Below are 23,828 nucleotides of genomic sequence, written 5' to 3'. Positions count from 1 at the left end.
AAAGCTTCAATAGGTCCTTATAGCCTTGAGATGTATTCATACTATAATACAGGATGTGAGTAAGTGACCCGTGTAGATTTATGACAATGCGTTTCCATGCTGGTGTTTGGGATATTAAATCTTCCCCTTTCACAAATATATCCATCATATCTAGTGTCTACCCTGACAGGAACGCAGAGAGAGCTGGATATTGCCATGATCCCACTACAATTTCCCAAAGGGCACGACCCCGGTCACTGCAGACCATGCACAGTGATGATATATAGGCGGGATTCATTCCCAGACTAAATCTAAACAGGCAGAAAGTCTGCACACTCAAAGTGAGTCCAGAGATGGCGGACTGTTGGCAGAGAGCCCCACAGTGCATTCACACCAACTACGTTTGGTGTGTTTTTCTCTTTTCATCTGTGTCCATTCTTTTAAATTGCTTCATTTTGGCAGGTGAGAACAATGTCATCTGAACTCGGGTGACACTCCAAGACAACCTGAAGATCAAGGTCTCTCATTCATGCATGATGTGACTGCCAGGCAGTCGGTCGGAACTGATAATGTCATCCTGGGCTAATAACAGGAAATGACACAAAAAAGCACAGCTGTCTTGGCAGAAGGAGGCAGATGCTGACATTTGACAGCCAGCACTAAATCCTAACAATATAAACCGAAGGGAAATCAGGCTTTATGGATAATCACATTCAGCTCCCTCTTTCTTTATCCTCAAAGGTGCTAAATTCAATATGCACAGCATTTGTGTTGACTCCACACGGCTCTCAACATGACGACTGGCTCAAAACGCTAACAGTGGAAACAAAGGCCACTGTGCTGACGGAGCTAAGAGTGTTTACCTGATGGGTATCACAATATCTTAAAATAGCAATTGCAATTGCTCTGTATGTCATAAAAGGAGACTTTTAACGAATAAACACCTCAGTGGGTAAATGATGCCAAAGAACACACAGCAGCTCAATATTGTGGACGTGAACTTCTACAAACCGGAAAGCATCAACCTTTCAATTTTGGTGGAGACAAGAGCAAACAAACTGTGGGTTTGACCGCACCATTAGTCTTACCTTCACTCCTGTAGTCCTCCTGAGAGCTGAGCAGACTCAGGGCTGACAGCGGATGACTGGAGAAAGCAGGCCAGTCTGGAGTCACCAGCTCGCCACTGTGGTGTTGTCGAGGTCTGCTGCGCGAGTTGAACACTGACGAGCTGTCTGCTTTCATTTGTAACACTGCTGCATATGATATTGGCCGTGCTGCGACAGCTCTCGCAAAATCTGGGAGAAAAAAAAAAACAGTGAAGAATTACGTCTATTCTGTACACACATGTAGGGCAGTTCTGTTAATAGTCCACATTTGGAGTCAAATTGGTCAACGTTTCAGCATAAAGAATGGATCTCCAAGAGGAGAGAAAGAATCATGGATGGAGTCGTGGTTCTCTCTGTACTAGACCCCTGGGGAAGTGAATCAGGTTGCCATGCTCCTGTATGAAGAATCCTTTGCAATAAACTGGTGTTCTACATGGCAGAGATCTTGCTCAACGGAAACAAAGAGTAGAGAAAGCAGAATAAGGAGGTGTCACAATTCAGAGACAGCTCTGATGGAATGGGTGGAAAAACCGTGAATGTGTATCCTGCAGTCTGCAAACGTAGCGTGCACTGTTGAGGAACATGGTCTTAATCTCTGAGATGTACTTGCAGGGCAGCAGACTAACGTTTTACATCGCTTTAGTCCCGTGTGAAAATTGTACTGTTGGCGAGAGACCCATCAGCTGATGGCGAGAGAAGACTTTAACGGTAAATGTGTCTAATGATACTAAATGCACTGTGTCAGACGCCCACACACACTTATTGTATTCCCTTTTTCTAGAACAATAATAGGAGTTTTTTCCCTTGGGCTTCCAAAGAGTCAGTCGTTTTCTGCAGCAGCATGTAGTCACCATTAGAGCGACAGTGCAAAGGGGCTGAGGACGCCTTAGGTGAAAACATGCACTTCTTACGAGGTACAGCGGATCCTCTGCATATTCTGATAATCCCCGTCATCAAAGTCTCACATTGAAAACGATGATGTAAATGTAGCAGAACAGGAGAGAGACAGCTTCCTTTATAGAAAAAGATTACACAGAGGTTTAGAATAATATTCTCTCTGAAATGTAAACTGGCATTAGTCATTGCTGTCAACGCGTTCTTCTCCTACTTGTGCCAGCTTGTTTTCTTTCATGATACTATAAATGCAACAACTAAAGATTACACACACAATTCGTTCACCCATGACGGCTGATCATCAACACATATTTTCCAAAGACATAATCCGGCTAAAAAAAGCCAATTTAGAAGATGGAACCATTTCTGTTTCTGGTATAATGGATGAAGAGAAAATGCAAAAAGGCTAGAAACGTGAAGCTCAGCTTGAAGTTCAGCTAGAGTCTAATCAGAGCTCTGCAAAAAGTGTTTTGCATTGAATGATATAGTGCTATGAAAGAACTGAACAAAACTGAGAAATAATTATGTGCCCTTGGGGACTTGTCAGCTGCAAAACAATACTTCCATCTACAAATGGAGAACGGGCAATTACTGTATTACCTATTATGAGGAGAAGCAAAGGACTGAACTCCATTTGAAATTAAAGTTATTGTGAGTTTTAAAATTGATAAGCAAACCAATTAGCTGGTTGGCAGTCAGTCAAATCATTTATCTTGTTGGGAATCAGCACAATTGAGGTGTCAGCCACATTCCTGCTGCTGCAGCCAACGCTTGGCTAAACTCTTTCCTTTGACAGCTGGGAAAGTTAAAAGCAATATTAATTTCAGGTAGTGAGACAATATTCCACAATAATCATATAAATGAAATAGATTTTTTTTTTAATTAACAATGCCAACAATGAAAAACACTGAGCATTGTTTAGCATGTTTATTTTAAATGTATGTTTGTGCTAAATATTTCTGGCTATGTAAAGACTTCCTGAGCATTATAACGCAGATCCACTGTCTGATCTTTCACACTTTTGTACCTCTAAGGTAATTATTTGTATCCAATTGTGTGCCTCTCAGAAAATTAGGGACCATGTGTAATATTCATTTTGCTTGCTATGTTTTATATATAAGATATTGTTTATATTGTTTGCTTCAATGATTTGTACATTTGTAAAAGAATCACAGTATAAAAGATGAACACATTAAACACATCCAAAAAAAACAGAGCTGCGAACATAATACAGCTGTTTCATCTGAACGAGACCAAACTGTCAGAGGCAGACTGGACTTAATTCACGGTGCTGTGCACCTGTTCAGGTGACAGCACCACACTGCATCTCTCTGACATATGCAGTGTGATGTCGACAAGCAGCGAGTGATGACACAAGAAACAGCTTGTTATCACGTTGAACCTGTTAAAATATGACAGCTGAACATACTTTATTTAATCAAGTTTCAAAATACTGTCAGTACAAAATGCTCATTTCTCTTACAGTCGTAAATGGGAGATGGAAACATGCCTGATTATCTCATTGCCAGTTGGCATACTTCTGTCATGGTAATCAATCGTAATATAAGTAGATTCATCGGAAGTGTTAATGTGAATGTAGTTATACTGGACGGTAAAGGATAGAAAGCAAATATTTATGTATATCAATGAAAATAAATGCTTTTTCTAGATGATTCAGGAAGCGATACTGGGCGGGGAAAAGTGAATCAGATAAAAACAGTAGAAGATCACATAAGATAAAAGCAATAATACATGTGCCTTGTGCCTTACATAGAGGAAACCCTGGCAGGTTGATTGATGAATGGGTGGATAGATAGAGCAGGTGGATTAAATACTTAATGTGTCCCTGTGGGGTAACTGGATTTGCAGTACATTAAACTTTGCACACTTCCAACAAACAGTAAGAACAACACTAAGGTGGATACATAGTACACACATACACTACCGTTCAAAAGTTTGGGGTCATCCAGACAATTTCGTGTCTTCCATGAAAACTCAGTTTTATTTATCAAATGAATTGAAAATTGAAGAGAAAATATAGTCAAGACATTGACAAGGTTAGAAATAATGATTAATATTTGAAGTATTAATTTTGTTCTTCAAACTTCAAGCTCAAAGGAAGGCCAGTTGTATAGCTTATATCACCAGCATAACTGTTTTCAGCTGTGCTAACATAATTGCACAAGGGTTTTCTAATCAGATATTAGTCTTCTAAGGCGATTAGCAAACACAACGTACCATTAGAACACTGGAGTGATAGTTGATGGAAATGGGCCTCTATACACCTATGAAGATATTTCATTTGAAACCAGACGTTTCCACCTAGAATAGTCATTTACCACATTAACAATGTATAGTGTGTATTTTTGATTAATGTTATCTTTATTGAAAAAACAGTGCTTTTCTTTGAAAAATCATGACATTTCTAAGTGACCCCAAACTTTTGAACGGTGGTGTATACTGATCATAGTGGGATACAATTTTGTTATTTTCCTGTTGAAAAACTCGAAGAGTTGTTGGTCGAATTAAAACTTAAATGTATTTGTAGTGGATAGACGGGGTGATACGTAATACAGATGCTGAGATTGCAACTATTTTTTAAATGAGAACGCAAGGGGCTCGCCCCTGGTTAAAATATTGCTCGACTTTTCTATCATTCTGACCCTGGAAATGAGATCCATGCTCGGTAGCATTATACCAGCTGGCCGTTGTGACAGTTTACCTTGTTTCTTTCTGGGCCTCAGCAGCAGAACCAAACCAGGAGGAAGTGGGGCCGAAGCACACCCCTGTTATTCAGTGCATCAAACGTGGACATTCTGTCAATAATACTTGGAAAAATAAAATGTCAGGAAAATGTAAGGAATTCTACAGCATAGAAAAGAAAAGAAAAAAAGCATGAAAGTCTCTTTTGTTTGTTTGACGGCTGAAGGCGACAGACACTTGCTGTGTTCAGCTGTAACCTTCATCTGATAAAAGCAATGACCCTTGCAAATCCCATTGATCCCTATCTTTCAGAGGGTGCAAAATCAGAAACACTCAATGTTGTTGAAAGGGCTGCACCTGCTGCCATTTAGGGAGCTATCGGCGATCGTTTCAGGTCTTAACACCACCTTTGTGATAACATCACGAAGGAGACCAGGGCCATTCTACAATTGAACAAAGAAGAAAAAAGCGAAACGTTCCTGTTACATTGTCCTTATTATTAAACCCAATGTTAAACTGACTGGTTTACTTAAAGGGAGACAACCTTTTGCTAAACAATAGAAACTTATTAAATCCAAATTATCATCAACCATGGCCAACTGAAGAAACTTAAATGGCTTTGAGACAAAGACACATGCTAAAAAACTAACAGAAGTGAAGGGAGGCTGAGGGAAGATGACATGTTCAAGCAAACAGAGGGGAGACCCGGGGAAACAGTGCCAGACTTCACATTCAATTTCTGGTAGATTAAATCGTAAATCAAAATTGCCTCCTGAGTAAATGCACGTGCAGCTATGACACGTGCGCCGCGGTCTGGTTCTAGTTCTGACTGCAACAGCTAAATCGAAGTGTAATTAATGCAACATTTATTATAAAATGGTATTGTTTTAGGCTGCACATGTTGTTGATTTTTGGCCCTATTTCTTCTATGTTAAAAAAGTGGTTGACACTGAAGGCAACTAAAGGTCAAGAACTTGCCAATTTCTCATCAGGGTTGTTAGTGTCCAGACCTGATCCACTTGCATCAGATCACTGGGCTGTCACGGCGCAGTGAGTCGCGGGCTCGTCGGCAGCCTCTGGACGACTGCGGTGTGAAGAATTAATTATAATAACATACAGCAAGTAGGTGAGACGCTCATGGGGACTCAAGTAGACGGACATGATTAGACATAGACTGTGAGATTAATGAAGACCTTCACAGGGAGATTATATTGACTGAAGCCGATTATGCTTGAGACCATTTATTCAGCCGAATATCATTACGGATGGAGCAATCCATACATCATATGCAGCCTCATCTCGCCTCCTATCACGGCCGACTACTTGCTAAAACCCTCTTTTATTTTTATATATATGGAGATTGTATGAGCTGGTTCAACCTTGTCGGAGTAACGATGTAACCGCAGTGGTGTGATGTATGGTATTGCATTGTCGAGCCTTATAATGGGAAGCATGGAGATCTCAAACCAGCATGCTGTACTAATATTCACTTTTTCTTCATGTAACGCCCGTGATGAAGGTAAAACCTCATTTTACTGTGACATGATGCAAAATCAGATGCCATGCCTTTTATCGGTATTTAAAATATGAAGCAAATGACAACACACTTTTCTAATTTTCTAGGGGCTGCACGGTGCTGTAGTGGCGAGCACTGTCGCCTCACAGTCGGGGCGGTCCTTCTGTGTGGAGTTTGCATGTTCTCCCCGTGGCAGCGTGGGTTCCCTCCGGGTTCTCCGGCTTCCTCCCACAGTCCAAAGACATGCAGTCAGGTTAATTGGTCTCTAAATTGCCCATAGGTGTGAATGTGAGAGTGAATGGTTGTCTGTCTCTATGTGTGCCCTGAGATGGACTGGCGGCCTGTCCAGGGTGTACCCTGCCTTCGCCCTATGTCAGCTGGGATCGGCTCCAGAGCCCCGCAACCCTAATAAGGATAAGCGGTATGGATAATGGAATGGAATGGAATGATGCATAATCAGATGCCACGCCTTTTATCTGTATTTAAAATATGAAGCAAATGACAACACACTTTTCTAACTGGCTTCAGACTATGTGGCGCAAAGACACAAACGTTGGCGTCATTGTACGTCCCTGTGTTTTCTAAAATGCCCCAAATCCCAAGGTACTGATGATAGTGTTGATCACTGGATCCACCAGAGACGCTTTACTGCCAAGACTTGAATGTTGATCACAACTTCTAATGGTTACAGATTTTCTTTAAATTTTCATCTCCTTGGCCCAAGTTGTGAGTGAAAGAGATTCTCTCACAGCTCAGGTTAGCCTTCCAGTTTGAGAACGTCCATAAATGCCTGATTGATGGAAGCCAAATGTAGATGTCAACGTTTGTGTATATGTACTGCAGAGTTGCAACGACTCAGTATTGCTTTAGGCATTTATTGTGTTATTTGGGTTTGTGGGATGTTGGGAATTGCAGATAACCCCCTGTTGCTTCGGAAAGTCTCCAGATTCAATGTTTATTTTTCAAGGCATACAATCAGCGCAATATATTCATTGCATGGTCCCACTTTCTGTGTAGTGCATGCAAATGCTCCATTTCCTGTATTTCTAGTGCATGACTCTTGTGTCCTTGGTGAAAATGACTTTGTGCATCAGCTATACAGCGCTACACTTCTGTATCCCCTGCAACCCACTTTAAATAGTGAGACACCTCAGACTTAAGATGAGCTACATATGAATTATCATTCCACACTAAACATTCCAAGCAATGTTGTCTTCCAATCAAAGGTGGGGAGGGAGAAAAAAAGTGCCCAAACTTCATCTACACAGGAGAGAAATGGAATTGTGCTACCCCCCTCTGCTACTGCATGGATTAAATATATATGAAATGAATAAGGATGGGCAACGGAGACAGGTACAGAGGAGAATAAAATTCAAGGGAACTATTGTCTTCCCAGTGAATATTTTCAGAATATTCAGAGTACAGAAGGGCAATAATCCATTACATTGTGTCAAAAGTTGCATGTTGTATTTTTCTGTTTTTATTTCACAGTTGAAAAGTCACTATCATGATTGTATGAGTGCTGCAGACAAACTGCCCAACACTAATTTGATTTATTTAATACTAGTTATCGATAAGATAATGCTCAGCTGTTATTTTGTGAATGGATTATGGCAGGAAGTGCAAGTTCCCTCAAGATATCTGATAAAGGTCTATTGAGAGTCATCCCTCCAAAGCAGGGGTCACCAACATTTTTGAAACCAAGAGCTACTTCTTGGGTACTGATTAATGCGAAGGGCTACCAGTTTGATACACACTTAAATAAATTGCCAGAAATAGCCAATTTGCTCAATTACCTTTAACTCTATGTTATTATTAATAATTAATGATATTTATCTTTGTGGAAACACTGATCATCTTCATGATTTCTCACAATAAATATATATAGAAACAGATAAATATCAATATGCAACACTTTATATTTATATTTTCTCTAAGTGCACATTTTTCAAATTGAACATTTTTAAATGATCACTTCTAAGACAGTCTTGTGAAATCACAATATCCCATTTTAACTAGCTAGCCACTAACATTTTTAACAAATCATGAATTACTTTGCACCATGTTTGTACAAATAATAACTCATGTAAAATACAAAGTCAACTCTCAAATTTTTAAATAAATCATGTCACACTTTGAACTGGACACCAAATTTGTTATCTGTTTCTTTGTCAGTTAGTGGGAAGCCTGGCATTGCATGCTGTTAACTAGTGTGTTGTACTCTGGTGTGTAACTTGACACTGCAACTCTGAGTGAGTCCTGCAGATGTGCATCAGTGAGGCGTGTTCTGTGTTTGTTCTTGATGAAGTTCATGTCAGAAAAGGCTGATTCACAAAGATAAGTTGAACCAAACAGGCTTGCAACCTTCATAGCTGCTGCGCATACACCACTGTACTTTTCTGTGTCAACAAGGCACCAAAAGTTTGGTGCAGCCTGGTGGGCTTTGAGGTGGAGGTCATTTTGCAGTGTTACAATTTCAATCTCCACCTGTTCAGCATCCAGGCTGAATGTTGCACTTAACTGCTCAGATAGATAGATAGATAGATAGATATATACTTTATTAATCCCCAAGGGGAAATTTGTCGAGTCAGTAGCAGCAACACACAAGAATAAAAAGAACAAAACACAAAATATAAGAAGGGTTAGGGTGATCTGGCAAGAGGTGAACTGTTGTAGAGCCTCATAGCCGTCGGCAGGAATGTTCTCCTGTATCTCTCCTTGTGGCAGCGGAGCGTGAGGAGACGTCTGGAGAAAGTACTCCTCTGTCCCTGTAGGAGGTGGTGGAGAGGGTGGTCCGGGTTGTCCAATATGGACACCAGTTTCTTCAACGTCCTCCTCTCCACCACCTGTTCCAGGTGCTCCAGCTGGCAGCCGATGATGGAGCCAGCCTTCCTAACCAGTTTGTTAGACGGCTGGTGTCACCGGCTCCGATGCTGCTCCCCAGCAGACAATGGCAAAGTGCAGTACACTGGCGACAACCGACTGGTAGAATAACTCCAGCATCTTGCTGCACACGTTGAAGGATCAAGCTTTCTCAGGAAAAGAGTCGACTCATCCTTCTTGTACACAGCGTTGATGTTGGCCTTCCAGTTCAGTCGGCTGTCGATGGAGACGCCCAGGTACTTGTACTCCTCCACCATGTCCACGTCCACTCCCAGGACACTCAGAGGTGTAGGAGCTGTCGCCTTCCTCCTGAAGTCCACCACCATCTCTCTGGTCTTGGCCACGTTCAGCCGCAGGTGGTTCTCATCGGCCCACTTTACAAAGTCACTCACCACTGCCCTGTACTCCTCCTCCCGTCCATCCCTAATACACCCGACCACTGCAGAATCATCAGAGTACTTCTGCAGATGGCATGACTCCGTGTTGTACTGGAAGTCACTGGTGTACAGGGTGAAGAGGAAGGGAGACAGAACAGTTCCCTGTGGGGCTCCAACATCACTGACCACCGTTCCAGACAGCACACGGCCCATTCTGACAAACTGTGGTCTGCCTGTGAGGTAGTCAGTGATCCAGGAGATGGTGGACGCGTCCACACCGGCCACCCGCAGCTTCTCACTCAGCAGCAGTGGCTGGATGGTGTTAAATGCACTGGAGAAGTCAAAGAAAGTGACTCTCACAGAGACATCGGTTCCATCCAGGTGCGACTGAGCTCGTTGCAGCAATGCATGATATGTCCACGTTCATGAAAGGATTAGAAATGAACGACACACATGGCTCAAGCTGATCCAGGTCACAAAACCTGTTCTCAAACTCTTGCCCAACTCTGTTTATGACCTGAGAGTACTTTTCTGCAACTTTGTCAAAAGTCTCAGATGCAGAAGCATTGTCTTTCAGCACCATCTGCACAGAGGGAAAGTGCAGCACTTTTTTACTCTGTAAATGCACAGAGAAAAGGTTCATCTTAGCTTTAAATGCATTTAAAGCACTTATCATATCGGCGATAGTTTTACCTTTGCCTTGCAGCTCACAGTTCAAACTGTTCAGTTTTCCAGTAATGTCCGTTAAAAATGCAAGGTCAAGTATCCACTCAGTGTCCTCCAGCAGCACGGTGTCCTCACCTCTGGACTGCATGAACTCTTTGATTTCACCCAAAAGTGACAAAAAACGTTGCAAAATTCGTCCCCTGCTGAGCCATCAGATTTCTGTGTGTAGTAGCAGGTCACCATATTCAGCTGACAGCTCCTCCAAAAGTACCTTGAATGTCCTGTGCTGTTTAGCTCTGGAGCGGATGCTGTTTATGATCTTCACGACGGAGTCATTCGTGCTCAAAGCAGATCACTTTTGCACATAAGGCCTGCTGGTGTATGATGCAGTGGTACTGCAGAAACTTTGGGAACTCTGGGTCAGCTTTACAGTGAGCAACGAATCCTATGTGTCGGCCGATCATAGCAGGAGCCCCATCCGTAGTCACTGATACCAGCTTTTCCAGCGGCACCTTTTTTTCCACCAAAAACTCCTTCACTGCGTTATAAATGTCAACTCCCTCGTGGTTGTCTTCAGGGCAGTAGTGTCAGAAGTTCTTCTTTTGTGGAGAAATCATCAAACACCATCCGGATAAAGACCATCAGCTGCGCCGTACTGCTGCTGTCCACCGACTCGTCACACTGGATGCTGAACCACCGGCACCTCGCCAGATCACGGTCCAGCTGGTCGGTCAAGTTCCCAGACATCGCCGACACTCTTCTTACCATTGTAGTTGCCGCGAGTTGAACATCGGAGAGACTGGAGAGTACATCGGTTCCATACTTCTCGTCTTCAAGCACAGTTTTAGCAATTATCATCATTGCTTCTTTGACAACCTCCCCGTCTGTAAATGCCTTCTTTTTCTTCATCAAGAATTGCGTGGCTCTAAACGAGGCTTCGGTTGCTTTTGGGAGTTTTTAACCGGTCTAGTGAAAAAGACTGCTGTTTGCACAAAGCTGCCTTTAACTCGCTGGCTTTTCTGCGCAGTGCGCTGCCGGTGGGTAGTTAGCATGGTAGCTTGTGTGACACGTAATAAAATGTCTCTCCACATTGTGCCGCTTTGCTATTGCGACAGTTGCCCAAATTAAACACACGCAGGATCCTTTCACAGTGGTAAAAAAAAACTCTACCTCCCATTCGTCGTGAAAATGATATGTTTTCTTTCTTTTTTCTGACATTTTTTGGGGTAACTCTTCTCCTCATATTAGCTGCGTCCGCTAACGTTAGCTTGTTTGTAAGAGCGCAACAAACGCTACGTTTTGGTCATGCGCACAATACTGACCTTTGAACTTTACTCGGTCAGAGTTCATTTATATTAAACACAAAAAACATTTTACATTTTAAGTGTTTATATATATATTGTCATTTGTAAGTTACATGTAAGTGTGATTTAAACAAGAATAGCTAAATAAATAAATACAATTTAAAAAATAGAGGCAGCTCACTGGTAAGTGCTGCTATTTGAGCTATTTTTAGAACATGCCAGCGGGCGACTCATCTGGTCCTTACGGGCGACCAAGTGCCCGCGGGCACCGCGTTGGTGACCCCTGCTCCAAAGTAACCAAAAAGAAATGAACTCAGAAAATGTCTCGCAAGGCAAAATAACTAAGACAACAAACACAAGTAAAGACCTGTCATTGCTTGTTATAAGAGAACAATATGCCTGAGGACAATGCTGATGTATAGTGTGTCTCTTTTTTTTCTTCTTTTTTTTGTAATGCTATGCCTATAAAATGTAATTTGTCTTCATTGTCATATTTATCTCCTGGCTCTCTTATCCTACAAAGACTCAAGAGAGGGAGAAATACAGACCGGAATTGTATAAATAGACAAAAGGAGACGAGTTTGTAACATTACAGTTCATTTTCTTAAATGTCATGTTTCTTTTTCTATCAAATTAAAATGTAAAGAAAGCTCTAGAAACATTTAGTTGTTACTGAAAGTATCAAATGTCCAGAACCCGGAAATGGATTAGTTTAATACAAGCTCACAACAGATCATCTCAATCCAATACAGGGAAGAATATGTGACAAAAATAGTATGTATGCTTAAAAGCTTCAGCTGTGTTTCCTCTACTTTACTTACTAGCAGAAGACAAACATTAGGCTATTACCTTGTTTGTGCTAATGTGAAATGGGAATTACTTCATAACATCATCATTGCTGAAAGGTTAATGACTTGCAGTTAATTAATGTGCATGTTATTATATTTAATTGATTGTAAATTATTGTGATTTGATGAACTTGAATTTTGTTTGTCTGAAAATCCAGATAGTTTTCACCTCTGACGGTTGAAATGGCAATTTTGGAGGAAATAGTAGACATGGTCGAAGGTAGGAAAATCAATCCCCAAACAAAGTTCTTTTAGGCTTTTGAAAACGGGTCGACCTAATTTTTTTCTGGGAGGCAAAGTAATTGCCTCCCAGAAAAAAACACGTAGAGCTCAGATACCAATAATGAACAAGTGGAACCAAATCCTGAGATAAAAAAATCAATGGACATACATTAGACCCCATTTATAAAGTCTGATTTTCTCAGCTGCTCCTGAACGCATCATCTCACTCTTCCGGTAAGCTCTGGTTGCCAGCTCAACAGCGAGCATGACTTCTTCTTCTCTCCCTCCCGCTCCCTCTTGCTCAGTGTGTCTCATGTATAGTTATCCCCCTGCCTCCCTTAATGATAACGATACATGCAACAAGTGTAGTTTATTTGCTAGGTTGGAGGCAGGTCTAAGTGGGTTAGATGCACGGCTCCGCGCTATCGAAGCTGAGACAGCTATGCTAGTTAGCCCGCCTCTCCGTAGCCGGCGGAGCTACAGTCAGCTGTTAGCTGTTCCCCGGCGGTAACCGTGCAGCCGGATGGTTGGGTAACTGTTCGCAGGAGTAGTAAGTCTACACAGAAGCTCGCTGTGCACCAACCACTTCACGTTTCGAACCAGTTTTCCCTGCTCAGCGACACACCCGCTGAGGAACACACCCTGGTTATCGGGAGCTCTATAGTCAGGAACGTGAAAATACGGGCCACGGACCAGAGTCGTGTACTCGGGGCCAGAGCGGGCGACGTGGAGTCTTATTTGAAGCTGCTGGCTGGCGATAAGCGGAGATACAGTCAGATTGTAATACACGCCCGGTGGTAATGACGCCTTGAGCCCGTCGGTCGGAAGTCACTAAAATTAATGTGGAATCGGTGTGTTATGCCAAGACGTTGTCGGACACCGTAATTTTCTCTGGCCCTCTCCCAAATTTGCAGACAGACGAATTGTATAGTCGAATGTCGTCTTTCAACCGCTGGCTGTCGAGGTGGTGCCCAGCGAATAATGTGGGCTACGTAGACAACTGGAAGACTTTCTCGTGAAAACCTGATCTGATGAGGAGGCGGCATTCATCCCACGTTGACGGAGCGCATCTCATTTCTGAGAATATGACCAAGTTGATCACAGGACTTAATCTATGACAACCCAGGGTTCAGATCAGGAACCGGGAGCAGAGTTGTAGTTTAACACCCTTCTCTGCTCTTCCATTCGAGCAGTTACCCACCCTTGACTTTAGAGTAGAGACTGTGTCTGTCCCACGGCTACTTCAATTAAATAAATCAAAAGTAAGCAGAAGAGGAGTCGTACACAATAACCTTATACAAGTTAACACAATTATTTCAGCAGTGCAACAAAACAGGTCTATTAAATGTGGTCTCCTAAATATTCGATCTCTGTCATCTAAAGCTGTGTTACTGAATGATTTAATATCAGATAATCACATTGATTTATGTTGCCTAACTGAAACCTGGCTGAGCCATGAAGAATATGTCTGCCTGAATGAATCGACTCCTCCAAGTCATATTAATACTCACATTCCTCGAGGCACCGGTCGAGGAGGTGGAGTAGCAGCCATCTTGAATCGAGCCATTAATTAATCCTCAACCAAAATTACACTACACCTCATTTGAAAGCCTTGTTCTTAGTCTTTCACAACCTGGAAAACACTACAGCCAATTCGATTTGTGATTCTGTACCGGCCACCAGGTCCATATTCAGAGTTTATATCTGAATTCTCAGAATTTATATCAAGTTTGGTTCTTAAAACCGATAAAGTTATTATTGTTGGAGATTTTAATATCCATGTGGATGTTGATAATGATTGCCTTAGTGCTGCATTCATCTCCTTGTTGGACTCGATTGGCTTCTGTCAGAGAGTACAGAAACCCACTCACAGCTTTGGCCACACGCTTGATCTTGTTCTTATGGCGTTGACATTGAGCATTTGAACGTCTTCCCACAGAAACCTCTGCTGTCAGACCACAACCTCATAACTTTTGAATTTATACTACCGGAGGTACTCCGTTAGTCAAAAGTTTCTACACTAGATGTCTAACTGATAGTGCTGTAGCTAAATTTAAAGAAGCGATTCCTTCTGTATTTGATTCGATACCACGTCTCAATATAACAGAGGACTCCTGGTCTAACTTTAGTCCGTCCCAGATTGATCATCTTGTTGACAGTGCCATAGGCTCTCTGAGAATGACACTGGACTCGAGTAGCCTCTGAAGAAGAAGACAGTGAGGAAGAGGAGGTTTGCTCCCTGGTATAACCCTCAGACCCGCAAACTGAAGCAAACGTCACGAAAGCTTGAACGCATATGGCGTTCAACTAATCTCGAAGAATCCCGCTTAGTTTGGCGAGATAGTCTTAAAACATATAAGAAGGCCCTCCGTAATGCCAGAGCAGCCTATTACTCATCAGTAATAGAAAAAAATAAGAACAACCCCAGGTTTCTCTTCAGCACTGTAGCCAGGCTGACAGAGAGTCACAGCTCTGTGGAGCCGAGCATTCCTATAAACCTTAGTGGTAATGACTTTATGAACTTCTTTAATGAAAAGATTTTAACTATTAGGGACAAGATTAATAATCTCTTGCCCATAACCAGTGCCAATCTGTCCTCAAGTGGAATGGCCTTGGAAACCGCTGTATGCCCTGGTGTATATTTGGAGGGATTTTCTCCTATCAACCGTGACCAATTATTTTCCACGGTTTCTACTTCGAACACGTCTACCTGTCTCTTGGACCCCATCCAGACGAGGCTGCTTAAAGACGTTTTGCCTTTAATTGGCGGCTCTCTATTAGATATTATCAATGTGTCTCTGCTAACAGGCCACGTACCACACTCCTTCAAGGTGGCTGTTATTAAACCTTCCCAGAGCCCACTCTGGATCCAGAGGTATTGGCTAACTACAGACCGATCTCTAACCTCCCTTCCTCTCCAAGATCCTTGAGAAAGTGGTCGCAAATCAGTTGTGCGACTTTCTACATCATAATAGTTTATTTGAGAAATTTCAATCAGGATTTAGAAAACACAACGTACCATTAGAACACTGGAGTGATAGTTGATGGAAATGGGCCTCTATACACCTATGAAGATATTTCATTTGAAACCAGACGTTTCCACCTAGAATAGTCATTTACCACATTAACAATGTATAGTGTGTATTTTTGATTAATGTTATCTTTATTGAAAAAACAGTGCTTTTCTTTGAAAAATAAAGACATTTCTAAGTGACCCCAAACTTTTGAACGGTAGTGTATACTGATCATAGTGGGATACAATTTTGTTATTTTCCTGTTGAAAAACTCGAAGAGTTGTTGGTCGAATTAAAACTTAAATGTATTTGTAGTGGATAGACGGGGTGATACGTAATACAGATGCTGAGATTGCAACTATTTTTTAAATGAGAACGCAAGGGGCTCGCCCCTGGTTAAAATATTGCTCGACTTTTCTATCATTCTGACCCTGGAAATGAGATCCATGCTCGGTAGCATTATACCAGCTGGCCGTTGTGACAGTTTACCTTGTTTCTTTCTGGGCCTCAGCAGCAGAACCAAACCAGGAGGAAGTGGGGCCGAAGCACACCCCTGTTATTCAGTGCATCAAACGTGGACATTCTGTCAATAATACTTGGAAAAATAAAATGTCAGGAAAATGTAAGGAATTCTACAGCATAGAAAAGAAAAGAAAAAGCATGAAAGTCTCTTTTGTTTGTTTGACGGCTGAAGGCGACAGACACTTGCTGTGTTCAGCTGTAACCTTCATCTGATAAAAGCAATGACCCTTGCAAATCCCATTGATCCCTATCTTTCAGAGGGTGCAAAATCAGAAACACTCAATGTTGTTGAAAGGGCTGCACCTGCTGCCATTTAGGGAGCTATCGGCGATCGTTTCAGGTCTTAACACCACCTTTGTGATAACATCACGAAGGAGACCAGGCCATTCTACAATTGAACAAAGAAGAAAAAAGCGAAACGTTCCTGTTACATTGTCCTTATTATTAAACCCAATGTTAAACTGACTGGTTTACTTAAAGGGAGACAACCTTTTGCTAAACAATAGAAACTTATTAAATCCAAATTATCATCAACCATGGCCAACTGAAGAAACTTAAATGGCTTTGAGACAAAGACACATGCTAAAAAACTAACAGAAGTGAAGGGAGGCTGAGGAAGATGACATGTTCAAGCAAACAGAGGGGAGACCCGGGGAAACAGTGCCAGACTTCACATTCAATTTCTGGTAGATTAAATCGTAAATCAAAATTGCCTCCTGAGTAAATGCACGTGCAGCTATGACACGTCTGGTCTGGTTCTAGTTCTGACTGCAACAGCTAAATCGAAGTGTAATTAATGCAACATTTATTATAAAATGGTATTGTTTTTAGGCTGCACATGTTGTTGATTTTTGGCCCTATTTCTTCTATGTTAAAAAAGTGGTTGACACTGAAGGCAACTAAAGGTCAAGAACTTGCCAATTTCTCATCAGGGTTGTTAGTGTCCAGACCTGATCCACTTGCATCAGATCACTGGGCTGTCACGGCGCAGTGAGTCGCGGGCTCGTCGGCAGCCTCTGGACGACTGCGGTGTGAAGAATTAATTATAATAACATACAGCAAGTAGGTGAGACGCTCATGGGGACTCAAGTAGACGGACATGATTAGACATAGACTGTGAGATTAATGAAGACCTTCACAGGGAGATTATATTGACTGAAGCCGATTATGCTTGAGACCATTTATTCAGCCGAATATCATTACGGATGGAGCAATCCATACATCATATGCAGCCTCATCTCGCCTCCTATCACGGCCGACTACTTGCTAAAACCCTCTTTTATTTTTATATATATGGAGATTGTATGAGCTGGTTCAACCTTGTCGGAGTAACGATGTAACCGCAGTGGTGTGATGTATGGTATTGCATTGTCGAGCCTTATAATGGGAAGCATGGAGATCTCAAACCAGCATGCTGTACTAATATTGCCTCTTTCTTCATGTAACGCCCGTGATGAAGGTAAAACCTCATTTACTGTGACATGATGCAAAATCAGATGCCATGCCTTTTATCGGTATTTAAAATATGAAGCAAATGACAACACACTTTTCTAATTTTCTAGGGGCTGCACGGTGCTGTAGTGGCGAGCACTGTCGCCTCACAGTGGCGGTCCTTCTGTGTGGAGTTTGCATGTTCTCCCGTGGCAGCGTGGGTTCCCTCGGGTTCTCCGGCTTCCTCCACAGTCCAAAGACATGCAGTCAGGTTAATTGGTCTCTAAATTGCCCATAGGTGTGAATGTGAGAGTGAATGGTTGTCTGTCTCTATGTGTGCCCTGAGATGGACTGGCGGCCTGTCCAGGGTGTACCCTGCCTTCGCCCTATGTCAGCTGGGATCGGCTCCAGAGCCCCGCAACCCTAATAAGGATAAGCGGTATGGATAATGGAATGGAATGGAATGATGCATAATCAGATGCCACGCCTTTTATCTGTATTTAAAATATGAAGCAAATGACAACACACTTTTCTAACTGGCTTCAGACTATGTGGCGCAAAGACACAAACGTTGGCGTCATTGTACGTCCCTGTGTTTTCTAAAATGCCCCAAATCCCAAGGTACTGATGATAGTGTTGATCACTGGATCCACCAGAGACGCTTTACTGCCAAGACTTGAATGTTGATCACAACTTCTAATGGTTACAGATTTTCTTTAAATTTTCATCTCCTTGGCCCAAGTTGTGAGTGAAAGAGATTCTCTCACAGCTCAGGTTAGCCTTCCAGTTTGAGAACGTCCATAAATGCCTGATTGATGGAAGCCAAATGTAGATGTCAACGTTTGTGTATATGTACTGCAGAGTTGCAACGACTCAGTATTGCTTTAGGCATTTATTGTGTTATTTGGGTTTGTGGGATGTTGGGAATTGCAGATAACCCCCTGTTGCTTCGGAAAGTCTCCAGATTCAATGTTTATTTTTCAAGGCATACAATCAGCGCAATATATTCATTGCATGGTCCCACTTTCTGTGTAGTGCATGCAAATGCTCCATTTCCCTGTATTTCTAGTGCATGACTCTTGTGTCCTTGGTGAAAATGACTTTGTGCATCAGCTATACAGCGCTACACTTCTGTATCCCCTGCAACCCACTTTAAATAGTGAGACACCTCAGACTTAAGATGAGCTACATATGAATTATCATTCCACACTAAACATTCCAAGCAATGTTGTCTTCCAATCAAAGGTGGGGGAGGGAGAAAAAAAAAGTGCCCAAACTTCATCTACACAGGAGAGAAATGGAATTGTGCTACCCCCCTCTGCTACTGCATGGATTAAATATATATGAAATGAATAAGGATGGGCAACGGAGACAGGTACAGAGGAGAATAAAATTCAAGGGAACTATTGTCTTCCCAGTGAATATTTTCAGAATATTCAGAGTACAGAAGGGCAATAATCCATTACATTGTGTCAAAAGTTGCATGTTGTATTTTTCTGTTTTTATTTCACAGTTGAAAAGTCACTATCATGATTGTATGAGTGCTGCAGACAAACTGCCCAACACTAATTTGATTTATTTAATACTAGTTATCGATAAGATAATGCTCAGCTGTTATTTTGTGAATGGATTATGGCAGGAAGTGCAAGTTCCCTCAAGATATCTGATGAAGGTCGATTGAGAGTCATCCCTCCAAAGTAACCAAAAAGAAATGAACTCAGAAAATGTCTCGCAAGGCAAAATAACTAAGACAACAAACACAAGTAAAGACCTGTCATTGCTTGTTATAAGAGAACAATATGCCTGAGGACAATGCTGATGTATAGTGTGTCTCTTTTTTTTCTTCTTTTTTTTGTAATGCTATGCCTATAAAATGTAATTTGTCTTCATTGTCATATTTATCTCCTGGCTCTCTTATCCTACAAAGACTCAAGAGAGGGAGAAATACAGACCGGAATTGTATAAATAGACAAAAGGAGACGAGTTTGTAACATTACAGTTCATTTTCTTAAATGTCATGTTTCTTTTTCTATCAAATTAAAATGTAAAGAAAGCTCTAGAAACATTTAGTTGTTACTGAAAGTATCAAATGTCCAGAACCCGGAAATGGATTAGTTTAATACAAGCTCACAACAGATCATCTCAATCCAATACAGGGAAGAATATGTGACAAAAATAGTATGTATGCTTAAAAGCTTCAGCTGTGTTTCCTCTACTTTACTTACTAGCAGAAGACAAACATTAGGCTATTACCTTGTTTGTGCTAATGTGAAATGGGAATTACTTCATAACATCATCATTGCTGAAAGGTTAATGACTTGCAGTTAATTAATGTGCATGTTATTATATTTAATTGATTGTAAATTATTGTGATTTGATGAACTTGAATTTTGTTTGTCTGAAAATCCAGATAGTTTTCACCTCTGACGGTTGAAATGGCAATTTTGGAGGAAATAGTAGACATGGTCGAAGGTAGGAAAATCAATCCCCAAACAAAGTTCTTTTAGGCTTTTGAAAACGGGTCGACCTAATTTTTTTCTGGGAGGCAAAGTAATTGCCTCCCAGAAAAAAACACGTAGAGCTCAGATACCAATAATGAACAAGTGGAACCAAATCCTGAGATAAAAAAATCAATGGACATACATTAGACCCCATTTATAAACTAGGTAAACTAGTTTGAGTCCTGGTAAAAATACCTCTGGCTTTTCTGCATTGGCTTCTTTTCTGCAATGTAATTCCCAGTTTAAGGTGTCACGGTGCACAGGCGTCACGGTTGGCTTCATCCCCAGTCGTGTCAGAGACGGACAAAATCCTTTTGCCGGGGATGGAAGGAGCATCTTTCCCCAATTACTTTGGTTATGAAAATAAATCAACATTTATCTTTTATATTTTACACAATATAAATGCTGAAAAACACTTGGCCCAAAAGGCTGGATGGTGTCTCTCATGCTGTAAATAATCATCCATGTAGTAATTACGAACGTGTGCATTAGGAGAAAAGTTGCACCGTGGCGACATACAACACACATCCATCATTCGGGTGAAGAGGCGGAATTTTCTACTTAAGTTCCACATTACGTGCATCCATCTACACACACTATGTGGCGGCATGCCCAGGTACGAAGGTGATATGGAATACATCTACGATCAACATATAGGTCATTTAAAATCTTGGCAATGATATATATCACGTTTTAGGTTTTCTGATAATTCAATAAATAATACATGGTTTTGTAACCTTGTGTGAATAAATACTTGACAAATGGAAAGTATGAAGTATTTTTTCATTTAAATAAGCAAGAAAAATAATCAGATTTTCAGAGAAATTTCATTAGTGTGTGCTCCTCATTATCAATTCATATACAATACACAACAACGACGACTACTACTACTACTACTACTACTACTACTACTACTACAATACAAATATGTCTTCTGTGTGCTTCTATACTTTTACAGTTATTAACAGTATGAATACTGGGACCACAGTTGGTATTAAGCATCTATAAAAATCCTATTTAGTTTTTGATCATACTGACAATAATATGAATAACAGATGATTACTGCTGAGGTGAGACAAAGAGCCAGCCTAGGAGTTGGGATGAGGTCCACCATATGGTCATATATTTCAAGGAACACATACTTTCTGGTTACTGAGTTTTAAAGCTGCCCGAAACTATTCGCATCATGTTTCAACTTTACACAAAAATCCATAATACGTAAAAGTATAAATATTTTACGTAGTGTCTATTGGTATTCCAGAGTCTGTGGACTTTCCATTCAGTTTCTTATTTCCCGATGTTGTCTGTATGCAGTCTTGGCCTTTGGGGTCATCTCACATGAATCAGATAGACACCAACGGCACATTTTTCTGAGAGATCACTTTGCTGCTTGTTTTGCTCTGAAACACTTTCAACAGTCACTTTGCAGTTACACTGCAGTTGAGATAGTGTGTATTTCATTCTAAATCCATCTTCAATCTGATTGACTTGGACGAAATACTTTTGCAAATAAAGTGATACAAAGCTTGATCAAAATTTTGTTTTTGTTTTTCTTACATTCCTTTATACTTTGAACTTGGAGAGGGTGGCAGTGTCACGAATTCCCCACCTTCCTAGTGTAATTCTTCCTGCTTACATGTTTAATTAACTCTTCTGTCATTCCAGATCCTGTCATCCTCACCTGATTGTCCCTCATTCTCTTCACCTGGTCCTCACACCCTTCTCACCTGCAGCCCATCCCCTCATTAGTCCCTCACTATTTAGCTCCCTCACTTGTCCTCTGCCAGATTGTCTTGTGTGTCACCGCCAAACTCTACAGTGAATTCCTAGTACGAGTTCTGATCTGCCTGTTACGACCCTGTTTGCCTGTTCACCCGACTTGAGATTTTTGCCTGCCCCTTTTGGATTTGTTGACCTGTTTGACTGACCACCCGGTTTTGACCCTGCCTGAAACATTAAGTAAAGAGCCTCCTCCTGCATTCCTGTGTTTGTCGTGCTTTTGGGTTCCAGTACCTGTAACCATTACAGGCAGAGCAGTGTGCACATGTGGTAACCAGATAATAAAGGCGTCTTTGGTTTTCCCTAGAGAATTTAATTTGACTCTATGATGTCTTAATCTGCTTCAAGAACATTAAAGGACACTGAAGTTGAATTGGCAGTTCAGCAATGTACTCAAATATCCAATCTCTTGTTCTCTGCTGTATCTCTGAAGACAGATGAGCCTCGTATGGCTGACATGAGCAAGATATGAAACCACAGAATAGTACACAAGGGGAAGGTGGACTACAATAGTGTGAACAGGCTTGCTTTCTTAAATGTAACGTATTGGATTAACAAATAGTTTGTTGTTGTTTTAGCAGTTAGGTGCATTGCTGATGAAGATATCTTTAAAATGAATCCTCAGGTAGCCTCACCGTCTCTGCTCCACATCCCACAACCTATATTGAATCACTTTAAACACACTCCTGGGGGAGCGAAGACAAAGCTTATGATTAGACGACAAAAACAATCCAATTAAACCCCCGGCCCTGTCTTCCCATTAGTGTACATTTAGAAAAGAATATAGGCTATAAACAGAACAATATGCATCGTTGTATTGTGTTGACTTGTGCTGCCACACTGACATACAAGTGACTCTCTCTCAGAGTAGAAGCCTTACTCTGCTCCTTAACAGAGAACAGAGATGTCTAATCCTGAAACAGTTTTAATCTTGTTGTTACTGCATTGTTGCTTTATGTACAATGCATTGTTACCCTGTCTACGCAAGAACATATCCAACTTCTACTACCCAATTGTGAATAAAAACAGCTTTCTTCCATGGGGAATACTCAACGACATTCCAAGCTTTGACAGGCGCTTGGACACTAAACTTTACATTAATTGTCGGAGAGAGTCTTCTTCTCTAAGCTCCACTCAACTCTCCCCCTTTACTGCAGTGATTCTTGATAGGCGGACCGCGGTCCGGGTCCAGACCCAGACGCCATCATAAATGGAGCCTGGATCTTTGAAAATTATGACTTTTTTGAGGCAGAGCTTCTATTCTGACCGGCCCCTCTTGTCCTGTCTTTACATCCCTCATTCAGCGGTCCAGGAAAAACACCGGCCAATTGCATGCGTTGTAAATGGAATCACGTGACACTGCTCTGCCAATCAATTGGATTTGGCTCTCGACGAAGGCGGTCGCAATTTTCTCCCCCTCTCCTCCCCATGACCTTCCCTTCCCTGCTTGGCTTCTCTCGTCATGTCTTGTCTGTCTCTATACTGGAGAGACTCTCTACGCATCGCTCTTCGAACTAAAAACCATGGACGTAATCAACTGGTCCTTAAACGCAATTGACACCATCTTCTCGACGAGAAGCTCGGGTTCGGGGGAACCTGCCTGTCCTGCTGGGACGAATGTTGCTGGATACACGATGGACGCGTGGGGGAAGTGGCGGGTCTTGTGCCTAGCACCACTCTCCGTGGAGGACGTAGAAGACATCTACCTATTCGGAACTTTGATTACAGGATTTCTGCTGTTTGGATTTGGCGCTGCCCTGGCTTATCGGAAAATTAAGGAAACGGTGACAGCCGTTAAAGCCCCTAAGGCTGCCCGACATGATTGACGCGTTGGGCAGAGTTGTTGGCACTCAGACTTTGGCATTAAACCGTCAGAATGACAACATCGTGGAGAAGCTGACGGCTCTGCAAATGAAATTGGATCGATTTGAAATCCTATTGGCAAACGGGAGGAAATTGGAGGAATAGTGGTGCGCAAAATTGAATTGCAGCTACTGGAAGACCAAACAATCCCAATCTTATCTGCTGCCCTCTACCAGGACGGGCCTTGGCCTTGGCCAAGGCCGTGACTGGAACAACAACT

General features: G+C 41.7%; 1 protein-coding gene across 1 annotated transcript in view; it reads right to left on the bottom strand.

Moving 5' to 3' along the window:
- The window catches only part of cntn5 (contactin 5), a 124,857-nt gene that overhangs the window by 60,128 nt on the left and 40,901 nt on the right, over window positions 1–23,828 (bottom strand). Inside the window, exon 3 of the mRNA XM_056441420.1 lies at window positions 1,068–1,274. Within this exon, the coding sequence (XP_056297395.1) occupies window positions 1,068–1,274 (207 nt within the window). The remainder of the gene's footprint in view (window positions 1–1,067; window positions 1,275–23,828) is intronic.

Source organism: Pseudoliparis swirei, chromosome 20, assembly GCF_029220125.1.
Source record: "Pseudoliparis swirei isolate HS2019 ecotype Mariana Trench chromosome 20, NWPU_hadal_v1, whole genome shotgun sequence".
Classification (NCBI taxonomy): Eukaryota; Metazoa; Chordata; class Actinopteri; order Perciformes; family Liparidae; genus Pseudoliparis; species Pseudoliparis swirei.
This window is presented reverse-complemented; position numbering and strand designations above follow the sequence as displayed.